This window comes from Macadamia integrifolia, chromosome 4, assembly GCF_013358625.1.
Source record: "Macadamia integrifolia cultivar HAES 741 chromosome 4, SCU_Mint_v3, whole genome shotgun sequence".
In the NCBI taxonomy this organism is placed as follows: Eukaryota; Viridiplantae; Streptophyta; class Magnoliopsida; order Proteales; family Proteaceae; genus Macadamia; species Macadamia integrifolia.
In genome coordinates, this window is record NC_056560.1 from 23144509 (window position 1) to 23163950 (window position 19442).

The window sequence follows — 19442 nt, forward strand, 5'->3', positions numbered from 1 at the left end:
TTTTGTTGCCAAGGTAGGCGCGGACCACTACGGTGGCCCAGAGGGGATTGGGTGCCCAAAGGGGCTCAGGGGGAGGGATCAAGAAAAGAGATGGTTCAATTAGGCACCAAGACCAAGTGCATAGGAGGACACTCGAACCTGAGTATAAGCCTCAGCCAAAGCTTCGACATGCAAAGGCACAACTAATTGACCAATTTGATTTCCACATTTCTATTGCAATCCTGGCAGTAGTGGTGATCAGAAAACAAAATTGCAATGCATCTATTGTGAGTTTGTGGAGAAAGGGAATACCATGCTTCTATTAACATGCATGACACAACAAGCTTCAAACGGTTCAAAGTTACATCTGGGTTCGTTCAAACAAACCATTAGATACTGACATGGCTAAACAGACATAAAGGATCAAGGTCATATGCACATGTAAACAAAAACTTGAGAGTAGATCAGGTTCTCGTATAGGACTGACCCACACAAGCCATTAGATATTGACATGCTAAACAAACCTAAAGGATCAAGGGCATATGCACATATAAACAGAATCTCGAGAGCATATCAGGTTCTCGTACGAGACTGATCCACACAAGCCATTAGATACTGACATGGCTCAACAAACCTAAAGGATCAAGGGCATATGCACATGTAAACAAAAGCTTGAGAGCAGATCAGGTTCTCGTACGGGACTGATCCACATAAGGAAAATTGGATCAATCCCGTACGAGAACCTTTTCACTCGTGACATGTGGCTGTATGAATTGCACTAGTCATTATGTTTTGCGATATATTTATACAAATTAAACATTTTTCTTTTGTGAAAATAAATTTATTCAGAGGAACAAGAAGAACTCGTGAAACAAATTAAACTTCTATCTCAAGGACCTTTGGCCTAAAGAAGGGAGCGAGGGGTTGAGGGGCTTAAAGAATGCTCACTCACAGCGTTAAGCCCCATCAACAAACACAGAAACAAAGGCATACATTTCCTTTTTGTGGAGAACCAAATCAAACTCAATCCCACTTCTTCATTAGAGCTCTCTTTTAGAAACATTGCTTCTGTTCTATCAATGGATGCCATCTCCACCTTCTTCAGCTCCCAATCCCAAAGTCTGTCTTGTAAAGCCCAAACTGTGGTGATCCTGCGGCACCCAATTGGTGACTAAACTTTATATTCAACAAGCGCGAAACACTATGCTAGGCCTATCAAAATTGCTTGGCGCCCCTCATAAATTGCATCTCCGATCAACTGGGCTGCCACCGCAACTCCTCCTCTCATCAAATCAGTCTTTTCTGCATTCGCCACACAACCTCTGGTGCAATTACCCAAGTACATTTCTGGGACTGTAGGGTCCAACAGAGCTCTGCAATCGAGGTGAAGCACAAAGACAGTCATGTTGTTAGTCTTAAACTCACCTGCTTTTGCTTTAGCTTTAAGCAAATAAATCCAAGTGCAAGCACAAATCGCCACCAATCTGGATGGAGGAATTGATTGTTTTGGTGTTTGTTCATCCTTCTTGTATTGAGTGAAGACCCAATCCTTGAGTCTCCTTCAACTTGCTTCATTTACCTCGAATGTAGCTCGAACCATGTTGGGTTTGAGTTCGATATCCATCATCCTTAATATTCTATTCCCGGACACGAATTCAGAACCCATGAATCTGTCCAAATCATCCAAGATTACCTTTTTGATTTCGTTGTTCTCCTTGATTGCAGTTCTATCTAAGAATGGTAGGGACTCGGGTGAGAGAGATTCAGCTCCTGACTTGGAGATCGAAGTCCATGTCCTCATGAAGTGGGTAAATCTCTTCCATCTCAAATCGAATGGTGATGTGTTGCCGCGATACAGAAGCCATTATTTGGGAAAACGGTGACTTGTATTGCTAACGTGGGAACAATAGGTCTAGATGCTGGCAAGTGAGGCACAAGTGCGCATGATTCTGTGGTGTCTTTTAGGTTGTTGGAGGAGAGATGATAGAAGTCGGCGTCGGCCTCAGCAACGGTGAATGAGACTGAGTCTCCTTCAGTGTAACAGATCATGGGGTGGTTGGATTCATGAGGCCATGAGAGATATCCTGAGAGGGTAGAAGTGGATGAGGGTGCAAAAGAGTGAGTGTTTGAGGTGGGGAAGGAGAGAATGAGTGAATTGTGATATTGGGTAGGGGAATTCATATAAAAATAGTAATTCCACAAGTGGTAGTGGTAAGTGGTAACCAACGTATGTCGAAGAAGGTAAAAGGGACAGCGGTGGAAGTCGTGGCGGCAACGGAGCCCGGAGGTGGGGCGATTTTGCACTGGTCAAGAAGCTTTACCTGTTTGAATGAAGCCATGCATAAAGGTAATGATGGTCTTAAGGTAGAATATGGTTCTTTAAAGAAAGACCATGAGTACACTGTTACCACCACCTACTGTTCAAACTTCGAACTACCATTCAAAATGTTAATACTAAAGACAAATGAGATTGCATAAAGAAAATTAATATAATCAACAAAAACCTAATTAAGTAAGCTTCTTGACAAAAAATTAATATAAAAATAATAAAACCCAAATAAAGGTAAAACAAACTTCAAAATCGGATTGCGTGTGCTTCACTTTAAAATCATTCCAAGATGGTGAAGTTGCCAAATAAAACATGGAAAGTCGTGGCTGATGTCCTCATTATCAAAATCGTCCAAGGTGGTTGAGATCTTCATAAAATTCTGTGCATATTTTATTCCAAAAATAAGACAAGATGAGAAACTCAAAATTAGGGACTGTGCGAAAATAATTAACTGGTTTTGTGGAGTACGCATGGCATCCAACTACCATACAACTTGTACAAGGAGCTGAGCCGGACCCCAAGCTAACCCTCTCCCGAGTTTGGATCAGTTCTTTGTACCATGTTTAATCTTCACATGGAATCCACTCAATGTGAAAATCTATATATATATATATATATATATATTCATAACGTTCAAAAATAGTTCTCATATGAAGACTTGATCCGGACTCTCCTTGCCTCGGCATTTATGAATTAACATGAAATTCATTAGAGACTAGGACAGGCATATGTTATGGTAAAGATGCAACAACAACAACAGTTGAAAATCAATAAGGCGACGTTTGGCCAAGAGAAAGAAGCGAGTCATAAAGAATGCTTTGTCAGAACATTAAGCTCATCAACAAACACAGAAACAAAGGCAGGCTTCCATCTCATTCTATTGAGAACCAAATTAAACTCAATTCCACCATCTATATTGCAGCTCTCTTTCAAACACATGGCCCCTTTTCTATCAATGGATACCATCTCCACTTTCTTTGGCCTCCCAAACTCAAAATCTGTCTTGTAATACCCAAACTGTGGTGACCCTGCAGCTACCAAAACTCAACTAGCGGCATCTTCATTATGCCTGAAATAACTAGTAAGTTTGTTTCGAATTCTTGACCTATTTTGAAGTTTGACCTATTCCGACATATTTTGGTGGCGACTTGAATGGAAAGTTTTCTGAGATCTGTGATGGAAGCAAAAGGGTTGGGCTGACAGAATTGCCCCACGATCTGATGGGTCGCCCCACTACTTGGAGTATATAATGTACTATCGTCCTGTTGAGCTTTGTCATTGTAATTTGGGGTTTTTTCGAGCTAGGGTTTCAGGGCAAGTTCTCTTGCCGCTGCTTGGGTGTAATCTCTATTTTACATAGTGTAATCTCTATTTTACATAGCACACCACACCAATGTGTGAATCTCGTTAAATCTTTATGTTGTGTAGCTCTATTGTCTGATTATTTTTATTTTTTTATTTTTTTGTTTTTAGTATTATCTCAATCAACAGCATTCGTTATGTCTCTCAAAATTCCTTTTTCCATCTCATGAACCGCATATCACCACAAAAGGTCTGATGCAATTACCCAAATATGTTTCTGGGATTGGAGGTCCAAACGATCCCTGTAGTCCACATCAAGCCCAAAGATAGTCATGTTGTTAGTGTGGGACTCACCTGCTTTTGCTTCCGCTTTAAGCAAACAAATCCAAGTGTAAGCGCATGTCGCCACCATTCTGGATGGAGGAATTGATCTTGTTTGTGTCTGTATTTGTTCATCGTTCATGTATTGAGTGAAGATCCACTCTTTGAGAGCGACAAGTGAAGTTCTCACACGGAGGCGGAAAATGGATATAATTAGTTTTGCTATGAAGTTGGGACCTTTCAGAGCTAGGCTTTAGAGGTGAGATGGAAAGGTAATTGGACAAATGGAAGGTGAAGAAAGCGAAGGGAGAGACCAAAATTTGTTTTGGTATTGAAATATTAATTTAGTCCATGTAGTCAGAGAAATCTGTTGTTAATATGTTTTATAGAACCACATTTCCCACATTTACAAATTGATTAAGCAAACCCCCCCCCCCCCAACCCCAAAAAAAAAAAAAAAAGCCAGTGAAAAAGCTGCAGTTATACCACAACAACCATAAAAAATCTAGCTGACTTTATGGCTACATATGATATAGGAGATGGTAAAGCTAATATTCGGCCTAAAGAATTTCCTCAAGACTTGCAAAGTCTTGTGGATTTGGATGCCAGCCGCACTGTTTACTTTGGGAAGTAATGTAATGGGGAAATGATTGTATAATCTTTTACATGGTAGTATGCAGGGCCTGTCCTGCTTATTAAGGGACTTCCCCCTCTTTAGGTCTGTCTAAAGGGGGTGGATGAGGTTGCCTCTTTTTGTAATTCTTTCTCAAATTTAATACACAAAGTTACTTATCAAAAAAAAAAAAAGACAATAACCATTAGAATTTTTTTTTGAATAAAAATATATTAAAATGGAAAAGAAAATTTTCAAGGCAAGATACCACCCTTGAGGCACTATACCCCAACAAACAAAACTAACCAAAAGAGGTCAAAACATGAAACTAAAGAATGAAAACTAGTTCAACCTAAAAGCAGAAATAACAAGCTCAAATTATGATCATCATATTTTCCAATCGCTTAATATTAAGATCATCATATTTTCCAATCGGATGAGGGAAGAAACTAATGGGAAAATCTAATCCAATGACTCATTTCCAACGTAAAGCAGTGATGATTTCGAGTGTCTTCCCAATGGAGTTCCTTATCTTTTTTGCTTCAACTCAGGTGCTTCCTCTAGATTTTCAACATGTTGAATTTCTCCTCAGAATACCTTGACTCTAGATCTTCCTCTTGAGAGTGACAATCTAAGGAGACTGTAAACTATTATAGGAAGTGATGTGGTAAAAATTGACCGGGTGTTCTTCCTTGCAAGACTTGGTACTCCACACCAGACCTGCATAGAAGGGCAGACAAAGAAAGTCGGGCTGCCCCGACGTGGGACTCTCTGATGCCTAAGTCAGATTCTTCTTACAATAGTTACTCAAGAGAGTTTATCATGAAAAAGTGATCAATCTTTCTTCTAGGGCTCACCTTGCTATTTATAGTCAGTGTTTCAAGAGTATTGATTGAGGAGAGTCTAGCTTTGACCAATAGTCCACTTCTGCTTGATCTTGTGATTATGCTCGATTCCAAGGAAGATCCTACGAATATTCCCCTCTTCCATGTGTGCCCTGGACTCTTGAAGTTAGGGTTGTTCTGAGTTTTGGGGGAGGTAGGACTCCTGCTTGCGATCATTGCGGGTTGTAGTTCCTAGGAATCAGGATCAGTTACTCACGTTCTGCTGGTTGTATGTTGTAGTGGGTTACGATACCTGTCAGTTTGTGGCCACCCGGGAATTACTCCAAGGTGAGAGTTTGTCCCTAAGCGGACTGAGGCAAGAGCTCGGCCATGAGGGGACGGAGGCGAAAGCTCGGCCATGCAGAGACCGATGCAAGAGCTCGACAATGCGGAGACCGACGCTAAAGCTTGGCCACCAGGGGTCCGAGGTGAGGGCTCAGCCATCAGGGGACCGAGGTGAAGGCTTGGCCACTAGGGGACTGAGGCAAGGGCTCAACCAAAGGAAGATCGAAGTGGTGCAGCGTTGAACAAGAGTAGATGGTCAGATTTCGCCTCATCAGGAAGAAATGAATTTCCTTCAATAGACTCCAAATTTCCCCAAATAGAATGAGATTATCATCCACATTTGCAACCCAACATCAATCGATTGATCTCAATGTTGGCATCACAAAACTCACGAGATTCATCCTGATCAAGAAGAGGAAGCAGGTGAGAAGGAGAAGGCTTCTTTTTGTTATCCTTTTTCTTATTATTTTTTTTTCTTGACCCTCAGATCATGAACAAGCAACAAATTTTCGATCCAATCTTTAGCCTCGTTATCCTCCATATCCGAATGTGCCACCTCAATGCCCTTGATGGAATCCTCATATGTAACCAAATCCACCTCATTCGAAACTGATTGAGAATCGCATTATGCAATTCATTATTTAATTCTCTTACTTTGGCCTCTGTCCTCCACATCAGCCCAATCATTCTTTCCAAGAATGCCAAGATTCCTTTCCTCCAAGGATGCTATTTCATTGGCTGAAGTTGTAGGAATTGGCTCCACATAATCTTCTATATTAATTTCTTCTCCCACCACTGAACCATTTACAAAGAATTAGCAATAAAAAAACAACTGCAACAACCATAGAATGGCAAAACAGAAGTAGAGAGAGAACTTAAATGATGTTCAAAACTACAAGTATGAAGCCTAAATCTTAAAGATCACATTCTACAACGAGGGGCATAAAGAATGCTACTTCAGAGCATTAAGCCCATCAAAAAATAAAGAAACAAAGGCATCCATCTCTTGTTTGTTGAGAACCAAATCAAAGTCAAACCCACCATCTACATTGGAGCTATCTTTTAGAAACATGGCTCCTGTTCTATCAATGGATGCCATCTCCACCTTCTTTGGCCTTCCAAACCCAAAATCTGTCTTGTAATACCCAAACTGTGGTGACCCTCCGACTGATAAAATTCGACCAGGTGGCGTCTCCATCAAACCTGAAACACAATCCGCCATGCCTCTCAAAATTCCTTTCTCCATCTCATGAATCTCATCTCCTATCAACTTTGCTGCCACTCCTACTCCTCCTCTGATCAGATCAATCTTATCAGCAATCACCACATAAGGTCTGACACAATTACCCACATATGTTTCAGGGATTGGAGGGTCAAGCCGAGCCCTGCAATCGACGTTAAGCAGAAAGAGAGTCTTGTTGTTAGTGTTCGACTCACCTGCTTTTGCTTCTGCTTTAAGCAAACAAATCCATGTGTAAGCACAAATCGCTACCAATCTCGATGGAGGAATTGATTGATTTTGTGTTTGTTCATCTTTCTTGTATTGACCAAAGATCCATTCCTTGAGTCTCTTACCAATTGCTTCATTTAGCTCAAACGTAGCTCGAACCATGTTGGGTTGGAGTTCATGATCCATCACTCTTAATCTTCGATTCCCTGACACTGATTCGGAACCCATGAATCTATCCAACTTTTCCAAGAACATCTTTAACATGTCATCTTGTTCCTTGATCACAGTCCTGTCCAAGATTGGTAGGGACTGATCAGGTGAGAGAGATCCAAATCCAGCTCCTAACTTGGGATAAAAATCGTCTGTTTTTCCCCATCCCTGTTTTGCTGTGTTTTGCTAGCTGCAGAACACGACACGTGTCCTTCTTTAAATCTGCGGTTGAGATTGTTTTGATTGGTCTGTTGTTACTAAATCCGGTTTAGATCAATGGATGACTCGAACCGTATGGAGTGGAACCGGTTCTGACAAACAACTCATGACCAAGTTTGAATTCAAAATCCCTAAAAACAGAGATTTCTCAATCAAGAGGAAGGAGATCGTTGTTGCAGTCCGGCGATCTCGATACCAAGATTATGGGTTGTGGGTTACTCGCACGATGGATCTCCGTACTCTCGCTGCCCAATCGCTGGACATGAAGGAGCTTAAGAGCTTAAGAGCGCTGGATTTATCAGAAAGAAATCAGAGTAGAAGAAAGATGAATTTCTTGGTTTCCAGTTTCCTCCGCAAAAGCAAAACCATTTCTCCTCTTCAGTCTCAAGGGTCAAGACTCTCTCTCTCTCTCTCTCTCTCCCTCTCTCTCTCCTATTTTTCCGTGGTGTTCTCTTTTGCGTTTCTGCAGTTAGAAGAAGACAGAGGGTGAAGAAGAAGAAGAAGAAAGTGAAGAAGAAGAGAGGAGGAAACGGGTTGGGTTGGAATCTCGGTCTGGTCGTGGTGCCGACGGCTAGGAGCGGTAGATCCGCTGCCCAGAAATCCCATGCTTTTTTCTTTTTTTTTTTTTAAATGCAGCAGAAGAAGAAGAAGAAGAAGAAGAAGAAGAAGAAGAAGAAGAAGAAGACAGAGGGTGAAGAAGAAGAAGAAGAAGGAGACGTGAAGAAGAAGAGAGGAGGAAACGGGTTGGGTTGGAATCTCGGTCTGGTCGTGGTGCCGACGGCTAGGAGCGGTAGATCCGCTGCCCAGAAATCCCATGCTTTTTTCTTTTTTTTTTTTAAATGCAGCAGAAGAAGAAGAGAGGAGGAAACGGGTTGGGTTGGAATCTCGGTCTGGTCGTGGTGCCGACGGCTAGGAGCGGTAGATCCGCTGCCCAGAAATCCCATGCTTTTTTCTTTTTTTTTTTAAATGCAGCCCAGGTGGAAAGGGAGGATTGAGGAGGGAGAGTGAGTGAGATAGAGGAAGGAAAGGCTCTGGGTAACAGAGGGTGAAGAAGAAGAAGAATAAGAAGAAGAAGAAGAAGAAGAAGACAGGGTGAAGAAGAAGAAGAAGAGTGAAGAAGAAGAGAGGAGGAAACGGGTTGGGTTGGAATCTCGGTCTGGTTCACAACAAAAAAACCCGGTTTTGATAACCTCAACCAACCCTCTTAATCCTGACCGTTGGTGATGCACCATCCACGTGTCGCACTCTGCACCTAGCAAAACATGGAACAACAGACAATTAGCACAACAGACGATTTTTATCCGTTGAGGATTCGAGGATTGTGGCACAAAAAATTCTTGATCTGACGGCTAGGAAATTAAGATTTATCTAATTAATGTAGCTGCCACCTAATTCTGATCTGACGGCTAAGAAAGAGTGAAACGTTTAGAAATAATCACTCTTCAAATAGTGGGTCCTATATTTTGATCTGATAGTTAGGAAAGAATCAAAGGGTTATGTACCAAATGTGGTAGGTATTCAACAATGGGAAGCGTGGCCTCTACACCTGCACGAGACCCAATTAACATCTCTTTTTCTAGTCAACTAACAAAATGGGAGAAAGAATCTTACAATCTGGTGTTGCCCATGCGCAATCATAGGTGGATACAAATAGATCATGTTGCCCTCCCATCTCATGCATTAAAGATGCTTTCATTTATTCTCCCATTGACCTTGTGTATTGATATTATTTCTTCCAAAATAAAATATAATGGGGTGTTAAGTGATTCAATTTCAGTTAAATGATACAATTTGTGTTAATTTTGTTAGTAAAAATTCGCGTCAATTAACATATGCCAAAGTCGAATCAATTATTAATCGATTTCGAGTTCCCAAACAAGATTCTAAATACACATGAACGGTCATGACATTGGTCAAAGCCAAATTCATTTTGATACCATTTTGTTGTAATCTGGATCATACCATATCGGATAGATCTATCTTATTTTTTTATTTATGTTTTACTATGTTACCCATAGACCATACATGTAGAATGTGATAAAAAAAGTCAAGATCGTGAATCGATCATAACTAATATCATTCTGTTCTATTTTTTATAACCATGTTCCCAAACTAATGGTTGGCATTCAGTTTTTTTTTTTTCCAACACGTTGAATTCAGTTTCAGTTGTACGTTTTATTACCAGTTCATTTTATTGTTACTTTTTTGTTATACGATTGATGGTTTATCCGTTTGTATTGTTCTAAACGGTTTAGAATCAATGGTCTATTAATTCAAAATCGAAATCATCCATGTGGAACTCACATGAGTTAGGAGATAGTAGTTAGAACTTAGAATAGAAGAAAGTATCAGTGTGAACTATGCCAGATAATACAAAATAAAATTTGCACTCTTGTCTCTCTTCACTTTATATATCAGCTTCAATGATTTTTCTCGGCACTAAGAGTCCAATCAGTCCGTATCAATTTCGATTTAAATCAAATCAGAATCAATTGGAATTGGTCCCCAAAACTCTCAAATCAGCTGCTCTGAAAGAGTTTGGATCGATCCTTGAGACAGTGGTCGGCCTGGGATATTGAGTTGATGGTTGTGATGGATTTTGACTTTTAAACATGAGACGGATATGCTGGCAAATTCATTTGGTCGGTCCAATTTTCGACCACTTTCATCCTATTCAACCGCAAATTGATTACCCCTACGGCCCAACCTGTCAGCTTCTCATAATTAACAAAAAACATTTTAAACTTTTTTTTTTTTTTTGATGATGTGCTAGGGCACCGTTTGATAAATTCTGTTTTTGTTGTTTCTGTGTTTTCTTGTTCCCAGAAATGAAGAAACACCTTAAAAAGTATTTGATAAAGTTGTTATGTTTCACCCGTTTCTAAAAACATAAATAAAAATTTAAGCCTATTTATAATTCTAGAAACGACTTTGACGAAATGTTTCTAAAAACAAATTTGAAAGAAAAAAATGATGTTGTGCCTAATAAATCTCTCAATTATTTAAACCCAAAAAAAAGGCAATCGAACTCTCTTTCCCTTTTGGACATTCGATGATACTATTGGATATTTTAGTGGCATTATGTCTGTAAAAAATATTTCGAGAAACAGATTTATCAAACATTAAAAAATTTGTTTTTTGTTTCCGAAAACGTGAAAAGTCATTTCTGCTGTTTCTAGACACAAAAACAGCAGAAACGTTATCAAACGATGCCTTAGGTGCATATTTTAGGCTATGAGGACAATGATCAAGTTTCTCTTCACATATTGCCTTTTATCGCCAGTTGGATACCACTCTAGAGGTAAAAAAACGATTTGATACAATAGGAGGGAGAAAGATGTCCTACGGTGAAGAGAAAATTTCTTCTTAAGACTAAATCTTCTTCTTCTTCTTCTTCTTCTGCTTCTTCTTCTTTTTCATACTCAAATTTCATTTAGTCATATTCATACTTAACTATCCAATAAAGGTTTAATTTGGTCATTCTCATATGTAACATCCTCACAATATTTTATATATATATATATATGCTTCCAAGGTGAGAAGAACACTACGTCAAAATTGGATGGAAGTAGGCTTTAAGAGTTCTCGTGACAAAAGGATCTCCACGAGGGAATGATTCTTTAAAACCATATATTTATACTATCGAGTTTTATAATCATTGTCAAATTAGACATAAGACGACGGATTTGATTAATTAGTTTTCCTCTATTGGAAAAGTATCCCTACGACCTCTCATGCGTGTTTTATTTTGGCGAAAAAAAAACACTATTATGCTGCATGATGCTTGGGTAAAGAAACCATTCTAAGGGGACAAGGCCAATTTCGATTTTGATTTTTGAAATTATAGTTTATATAACATTCTTCTATCTTCTACCAAAAAAACAAAACATTCTTCTATCAATTGATCTGATGACTTGGCGACTCTAGCATTGTATGAGTTAAAGGATAGAAAAATTATTTGTACTTTTCAAATTTAGACATAATTGACTTTGTCATAATTTTAAAAATATTTTATATTATACTAAAAAAAATGTCAATTTAACCTAAAAATTAATCTATCATAAAATAATGATGTAAACAACATGTTTACGAAGTTTTCACATTAACAACAATTGCCACATGACCAGAAAAAAAGTGGCTATGTTAGAATGCTTCATACACTTTCCTTTACCGAACATAGTACCATATTTTAATATTTCATTTTAGTCTTCTGATATTCAAATCAAAGCAAGTTGCATTACATTTCATAATGAAATTGAGGAAAAAAGATTGTCACAACGCCATTGTGTGTCGAAATCTGCACACATTCCTCATCCTTTGATGAACCCCATACCTTTTCTCCTCATTAAACCCTTTATTTGACATTTTGGTTTGCCAACCCTTATTGGTGGGAAAGTGGTCCCTCTCAAATTAACTGAGTAAAGAAAAAAAAAAGCTACTCAATAGCGTTGTGTATGCTTGGAGACAGGAGGAAGAGGAACTAAGCTGTGAAAAGACACTCATGCCCCAACTCCACTTCCCCATGTATTTAGTTGTACACAACATTATCGGGTAGAGTTTTTTCTCCCATTAATCAATTAAGAGTAAGAGATTGTTGTTTGGTTGTATGACCCCAACACCAGTGTGGATGTCAATGAAAGAGCACAAAGGGACATCAACTCGAATAGGTTTTTTTTTTTTTAATTATTTCATAGGGGGTGGAGCCGTAGTTTCGTACACCCTTGTGTTTGGTGCAATTGCCACGTGACCAGGTAACTTTATTTTTTCTACTAATTTATTAGAAAAAAAATAAGCCTAGAAAGCATCGTGGCCTCTACACCCAGACACAAGGAGGGAAAAAATAACTTTCCTCATAAAAAACGAAAATCCCACTGCTATTGATACTTCCCGTAGTAGTGCAAGAGCTATGCTTCCTTTTAGGAAACCCCCTCCTAATTAATTATCTAGTTAATAATTAACTTTGAAATATATTCAATTAAATATATATATATTTTTTAGAAGTCAAATTAAAGAGTTATTACCTCTAAGAATACCCAGAATTTGGATAATCCAAGGATGATTCTTCTTCTTATTGATGGGTATCAAGTGGACAATTGGGTTTCAATACGTTATCATATGGAAGCCAAAAGTTTATGCCTCTTGGGCTTGAACGCACTGTCATAATAATGAAATATCAAAGAATTTCCCTTTTAAAAGGAAATCATAGATAAAATGTAGAGGTGGGAGGGTTTTCATGATCCTATTGTAAGAAGGAATTTGCACGCTATATTAATAAGAGTATAGAGAATGGAATTATTCATATAGAATTTAGGGTCCACGAGATGAGAATAGGAAAGAGAAAGTTAGTTTGAACTCACCATTTAGTATATTAGAATCTACAAAAGGGCAGCACATATTTCCTTTCTCCAATGTTGAATACTACCAAGTACCAAGTCATTACTTTTTAATGCATAATCTTAGTTAAATAAATCAGAGTCCGGATTTCCAAATTGAAGATCATTTACTTTAAGGAAACTAAAAATTTTTGGTTCATGTAATACATATCATGAAATTGTGTAATTCGGTTGCTAAACTTTAAAATAATCTAATCAAATGCAACTATAAAATATTGGAGAGGGTTCTCAATGATGCCACTATGAGTGCGCGTAAGCAAGCCCTGACACTTTGGTTTAAAAAAAAAAACACATGTACAAAAGAAATCGTACTCTAACCATCATATAAATTTGAATTTTAATGATAGAATCAGCATTTCCTCTGACTTGACATTAATTTTGAGTATACCAGTATAGCACAACTTACCCCTTTTATGTGTTTTTATAATTATTATTTGAGGGAGGATCTTCATGTTAAGAACTAGGGCAACATCCAAAATAAATCCCAAGAACCAATTTGAATCCAATCCAAATTTAATTACTTTAAGTATGGATATGTTGAATGTTAAGAGAGAGAGAGAAGCCTTTTGGAACCCTTATCTCTTAAAGTACATATGAACACTTATAAGCTAGTCTTTATACTTGTTTCGAATCAATGTATGACTAAAAGAGGTTCGCCTGCTTGTGTTGCTCGGCTCATTAACAACACTACAATTGCAACAAGGTAGAAAGACGGAAACAAAGAGAGATTCTGAAACTTTGAAACACTTAGGGCCCGTTTGATAACGTTTCAAGAAATGCGTTTCTGTCATTTCTGTTTCCAAAAACAGCAGAAACGGAGCAAAAAGCGTTTGATAAAACTGTTTCGTTTCACTTATTTTTAGATATAGAAATAGAAAATTTTACTTATTTATGGTTCAAGAAACGACCTAGGCGAAACAAGTTCAACTGGTTTCGCCGTTTCTGGAAACGACTTGTGGCAATTCTTTCACTGGTTACCATCGACTTCTAAAAACATGACTTATCAAACACCTTCAATTCCATTTCTGTTTCTAGAAATGGAAATTTATGTTTCTGCCGTTTCTTGAAACAAGAAACGGCAGAAACGTTATCAAACGGGCCCTTAAATTCCACCATTTTTTTTTTCAACTCTCTCTCTCAATTTTATTATCATGATACAAAGAACTTCTGTTAAACTTAAAACCTAGGGATAATGTTTTTTTGTTGCAGATGTATCTCTCTCTCTTCCCCCACAGTAAAATGGTATCACCGTCCCCTATTGGAGGAGAGATAGATAGACTTAAGGAACTGTGGTGTAGGATGCACTCTCAGTCAAAAACATCTTCCTTAAAACCTAATCCCTAAGTTCCCAATGATGCTAGTGTGGGGAGGAATTTGCATATCACACAAATAGTATATTTCACATGGATCATTACAGGAGAAAGAGAGAGAGTATCAGTGTAAGTCCTAATTCCCAATGCTTAGTTCGTGAGAGGGCATATGATAGAATCTGTATTATGATATCATATGTTTTTTTTTTTTTTCCTTAAGGACAATGGAACATTGTCCGTCTAGCATTCTTGCAATAGGTATTTTCACGCTTGGTCTTTTCACACTCAACTGTGTCTAGGTGTCGATAATACTTTACCTTAGGGAGGGTTCTTTTCTCCCAAAAAAAAAAAAAAAAACACTTACCATACATATATCGAATAATAGTCTTCAGCATTGACGAGGTTCACAAAGATTAAAAAATTTTGATCAAATTAATCAATAATTGGTGACTTTAATCCTATTAAATCGCTTTACTTTTCTGGCAACCTAACGCGAACAAACCAGTGTTACCCAAAGGGGACACAATACTACTAAACATGAGGGAATATCTTACCTCATCTTACCTCACCCTTAGCTTTATAGTTTCACATCTTAAAGTCAAACATGAATTTGATATCGCATTCAAAGGCTTCCATGAATCTGCATTTATCTCATGGGCTATGACTCAACTCGCATATGAAATGAAAATCTCTTGGTGTGAATTGTGTTTGTATTTTAGTGATGGATTATGAGACTACTTGCACTTGAAGTTCTCCTATGTGATATCAAGCATCTATCCCTTGTGAAAGCCACCAACTTTCTCCCAACTTTTACCCATCCTACTAAATGAGAAATGCTGTAGCTTTCAAAAGAATTAATGGAGACAGCATCTGTGGGATAGTCTTCTGATGTTAACTTTTATAAGTTTTTCATTAGTCAAGAACCGAGTTAGTCAATTAAAGGGTCTCATTACAACCTTTTATTATTATTAATTTTTTTTTGTCCCTCATTTGATAGGTTCTAATTTTTTTAGATTGTAATTTTTGTTTTCATTTTTAAGGGAGAGAAAGTATGTGTTGTCACTTCACTATCACGGTCTCTCCTTTGTTATTTATATATCGAATTGCTATTGATATTGACGTGACATATAAGATATTTTTTATTTTTTATTTTTGTTAGCTAAGTGTCCGCCAATTTATGCATATCTCAACTAATCTTTGAAAAGATTAACGCAATAATCTATCGTCATGATCTCTATTTAAATCGTAGATGTACAAATGAAAAATCAAACATGGCGAACATAGGACCGACCATCCCATAATTTCCAATTTGTCGTAACCATCCGAGCAACCCCCGGATGAATTAAAGAAAAAATAGTTGACATATAAGATATTGATATAGAGAAAAAATAGTTGACATATAAGATATTGATATAGACTAACACCATATTAATCTCTCTTCCTTATTTAGTTATTTAGTGATGATATATTTTTTTTTTTTAAATGCTGTGGTGTTGGGAGCATAATTGTAATTTGCTTTTATTTTAAGGGAAAGGAAGTATGCATTGTCACTTCCGTCTCATAGTCTCTTCTCTTTACCTTTTCTTTCCTTATTAAATATATGACTTTTTTTTTCTCTGTTCTTTACATACCGTGTTACTATTCGTTGTTAACTTGACATATAAGGTGCTAATATTAATCTCTCTTTCTTATTTAATGATGATATTTTTCTTTATTAAAAAAAAAAATTGTGATGTTGAGAGCAAAATTGGGAATTCTATTAGTACTACTTTTAATTAATTCCTCACTTTTAAATTTCATGTGAGAACTGAGAATGACGTTAGATAACGTTTTCTCTAGTACTCATTCTACAATAAACATATACATATAACTATATAAGAACCATTCGAAGGGTATAAAAAAATTCATTAAAAAGTACGTAGTTGGAGTATTCAAACAAAGTAAAGGTGGATTCACTCTCAAAATATTTTTTTGAAATTTGCATGGAGCCTACATATTAATTGTTGATGATAAATATAGGTAAAGAATTTAAATTTTACGATATTAACCTCGATGCATTTATTATTGCTTGTAAATTTGTAATATTTAATTTTCAAGCCAAAGAGAAACCTAACCTGGTTGGTACTTGGTAGTTGGTACTTTGCCAAGTCTAACCTGAGTGTTGGTGGGTCTACTCACCCTTCATGATTATTTGCTTACCTTCAATAGCTTAATGATATTGGAAGAATTATACCTAGTAAGTTAACCAAGAAAGCAACTTCTATCAATCTTCAAATTACTTGAAGCTAGAAAAAGAAAAAAAAATAAAAAATAAAGTGTCTTGCTCGATATAATCATGGTTGATTATAAGATACACGAAGTCTGACACTTTCAGCAAAATTATCCATTCAAATTGTTGTGCAACAAGAGGTATTTGGGAAAATATAAAAGTAAGTTTCATTAATGATCTTATATCTCATACGGGAAAGGGTTTTGCTGTTAATGTGCTGCATAGGATGGTGACAATTTATCATCACTATTCATGTTCACAACATGCCTTACCCTTAAAAAACAAAAAAGAGCGAGCAACATTGGCAAATTTAGATAAGCAACCTTCATTTGGACTATTAATTTAGTAATTCTGACATTTTGATATCTAGGAATAATTTCAATTTGGCCATATGTCAAATTTTAGACTCACATTTAATGCATGTCATCTCACATATTGGTATATTCCTTTGTTATTATTATTATTTTTTTTAAGTCATCCACGCATTGGCATACATTCTCTTCATAGTTGTGGATTTATCATATTCACGTTTGGCAATGATTGAGCTAGAACTTTACATGTGAATTGGTGACCTTAGGATAAAGTTATGTGTAAAATTTTAGCCTTATCTAAGCTGTCATGTGACAAAATAGGTGCACATCTTGGAAAACTCTCAAGATGTGCATGTGTGGTAATTCCATTCTCGAAAAAGGGCAAAAAAATTATGAACAAGTTTTTTTTTTTGTTTGGCAAAAAGTATAGGTAAAAGGTTTTCATCACCTGGGTCCAAAGTGATGCAACCCAAAGTTTGGAATCCCAAACATTGAGTTCGATCATTAATTCCTGCCCTTATTGTATGAAGTCCCATATACTTTTTCCCAATCTACTTCAATGTTTAGATGTGGTGTCTTAAGAGGCTTTCTATTCACTGTGGGTGACAAAAAACTCGATCGAGAAATTCAAGTTACAATAATATCACTCGACAATCAAGAAATACTATAAGTCCAAATGGAAAGTAATGGTGGATGTTACCCAAGGAAAACATTTTCAAGCCCATGATTTTGCTTGGAAGAGGGGTATTCATCTTTTGAGCCTTTTTTTCTTAGGTAGAACATCTTTTGAGCCATTTGTGTGTGTGTGTGTGTGCGTGTGTGTGTGTGTGTGTGAGAGAGAGAGAGAGAGAGAGAACATCACAAGATAAGCACTGGGTAGTCAAACTAGCAAAATTGCCCAAGCCCATAGTCAAGCTCCTGTTTTCTAAGGTTAGGCTCTGACTCTGGATTGGGCATGGGCTCGGGCGCAGCATGGGTTAGGTTTTTGGTTTTAGTGGAAGAAAGAACAAAAATAATAATAATTGAAATATATAAACAAAATATAGAGGCCTATTTACATTATCATGAACATTATCCAACAAAATTCCAAGCACAGAGAAGGTAAAGTAAAACAAGGAATTTAAAGATTTTATGAGGTTTATATCATCATATTAATCATTTCGTTGGCTAAAAATGTAAGATAGACATTTAGATAAATCACAATTAAAGCTTAATTCCCGTGATGCGTGATACTTGATACATCTTATTTACAAATTATAATTTCATTCCTCATACTTTAGCTTAATATAGTTTTTTGTTTAGAGATAATTTAATATATTTGCTAGTTAAGATTATCTATCCTTTTCAAGGAGGTTTATGATAAGTACCATAATAGCTCTGAAGGAGGTCAACCTACTTATTTCAAAGATAGATAATGATAATAAAAATTAACATGTTCAAAACTTATGGTTTGGTAGAATGGTCATCAATAATCAATTATGTTAGTGCCCTAGGTTTTGGCTTGAAGTGGGTTTTTTTTTTTTTTTTTTTTTTTTTTTTTTTTTAATCATTGAATGCCTTAATTTATTTTTTTTGGTTGAATGAATGCCTTAATCGGTCCTCTTTTTGATCGGTTTGAAACCAAAATGCCAACCATTGAAACCCAAAGAAAATATATTTAGCTCATGTATTGGACCCTTATATAATCCATGATTAGACAAAATCTCTGAAATATAAACTTGTGGACCAAGGTTTGAGAAGATGGAATTGGGGTTAGGATCAGTCAAGGTCAATACTAATCTAATCCTGATTGATCTAGATTGGACAAAAATATCCTGAGTTCAATAAAAATTTTATTTTTTCTTACTATTTTACCTTGTGTTCGTAGTGATTCATCACTAAGATATTGATCAAGGACAACACTGAACCGATCTAATCCATTATGATTCATCAAATCATGCTTTTGACTCAATGCCAAATTTAACATGAGTACGTTTAACCCTCGAGAATGAATAATAAGTGGAAACCAACAAAATAATGGGGCAATTTCATAGATTATTAGACTAAATTAATAATTACAACAAAAAATAAGGTAAAATAAATTCAAACATATTTGTTTTGTAATTTAGTCCAGTTCTTGTTCTAAAATATTAATCACTCTAATCATTAAATTCAGACATATCCATCGGTTCCGGGTTTTTACAGGATCGGTTTCAATACGGTCCCTCTTCGAGAGTGACGCCCGTCAGATTGGGTAAGGACCAACAACTTATTGTCACCAACTCACTTATTATTGTTTTTTTTTAATATATATTTCCCTTTAATACCCAAACTTAGTGGGTCTCAAGTAGGCAATATCATTTCGCAAATCACAATTGGTGTGGTATGGAAGATTCCACCCACGCTAGAACATGAGGAACACTCTCTTTATTTATTGGGAGAGGGTCTTCGAGCACACAAGTTATTCCTCTCGAGGAACATGTCGGAGTCAGGGGCTCAGGGCTTTCCAATCACATGGAATGGGATGACAATTTCTTATTCAGTAAAATCATAATTTCAATCAAATTACACATCACAATATATTAGGC

The 19442-nt window shown here is 36.8% G+C and overlaps 1 protein-coding gene and 1 pseudogene across 1 annotated transcript; both read right to left on the minus strand.

The window, feature by feature from the left end:
• Positions 1-935: 935 nt before the first annotated feature.
• LOC122076342 lies at positions 936-4319 on the minus strand (annotated as a pseudogene).
• A 2105-nt stretch (positions 4320-6424) lies between these two features.
• On the minus strand, positions 6425-8441 carry LOC122075715 (phenolic glucoside malonyltransferase 1-like). Its single transcript, XM_042640854.1, has one exon. The coding sequence runs from the start codon at positions 7425-7427 to the stop codon at positions 6666-6668; it is 762 nt and encodes a 253-aa protein (XP_042496788.1). The 5' UTR covers positions 7428-8441; the 3' UTR covers positions 6425-6665.
• Positions 8442-19442: the final 11001 nt, after the last annotated feature.

Bases quoted from the DNA above. Each gene is read 5' to 3' on its own strand.
- LOC122075715 (XM_042640854.1), bottom strand. From the start codon at position 7,427: ATGTTAAAGATGTTCTTGGAAAAGTTGGATAGATTCATGGGTTCCGAA.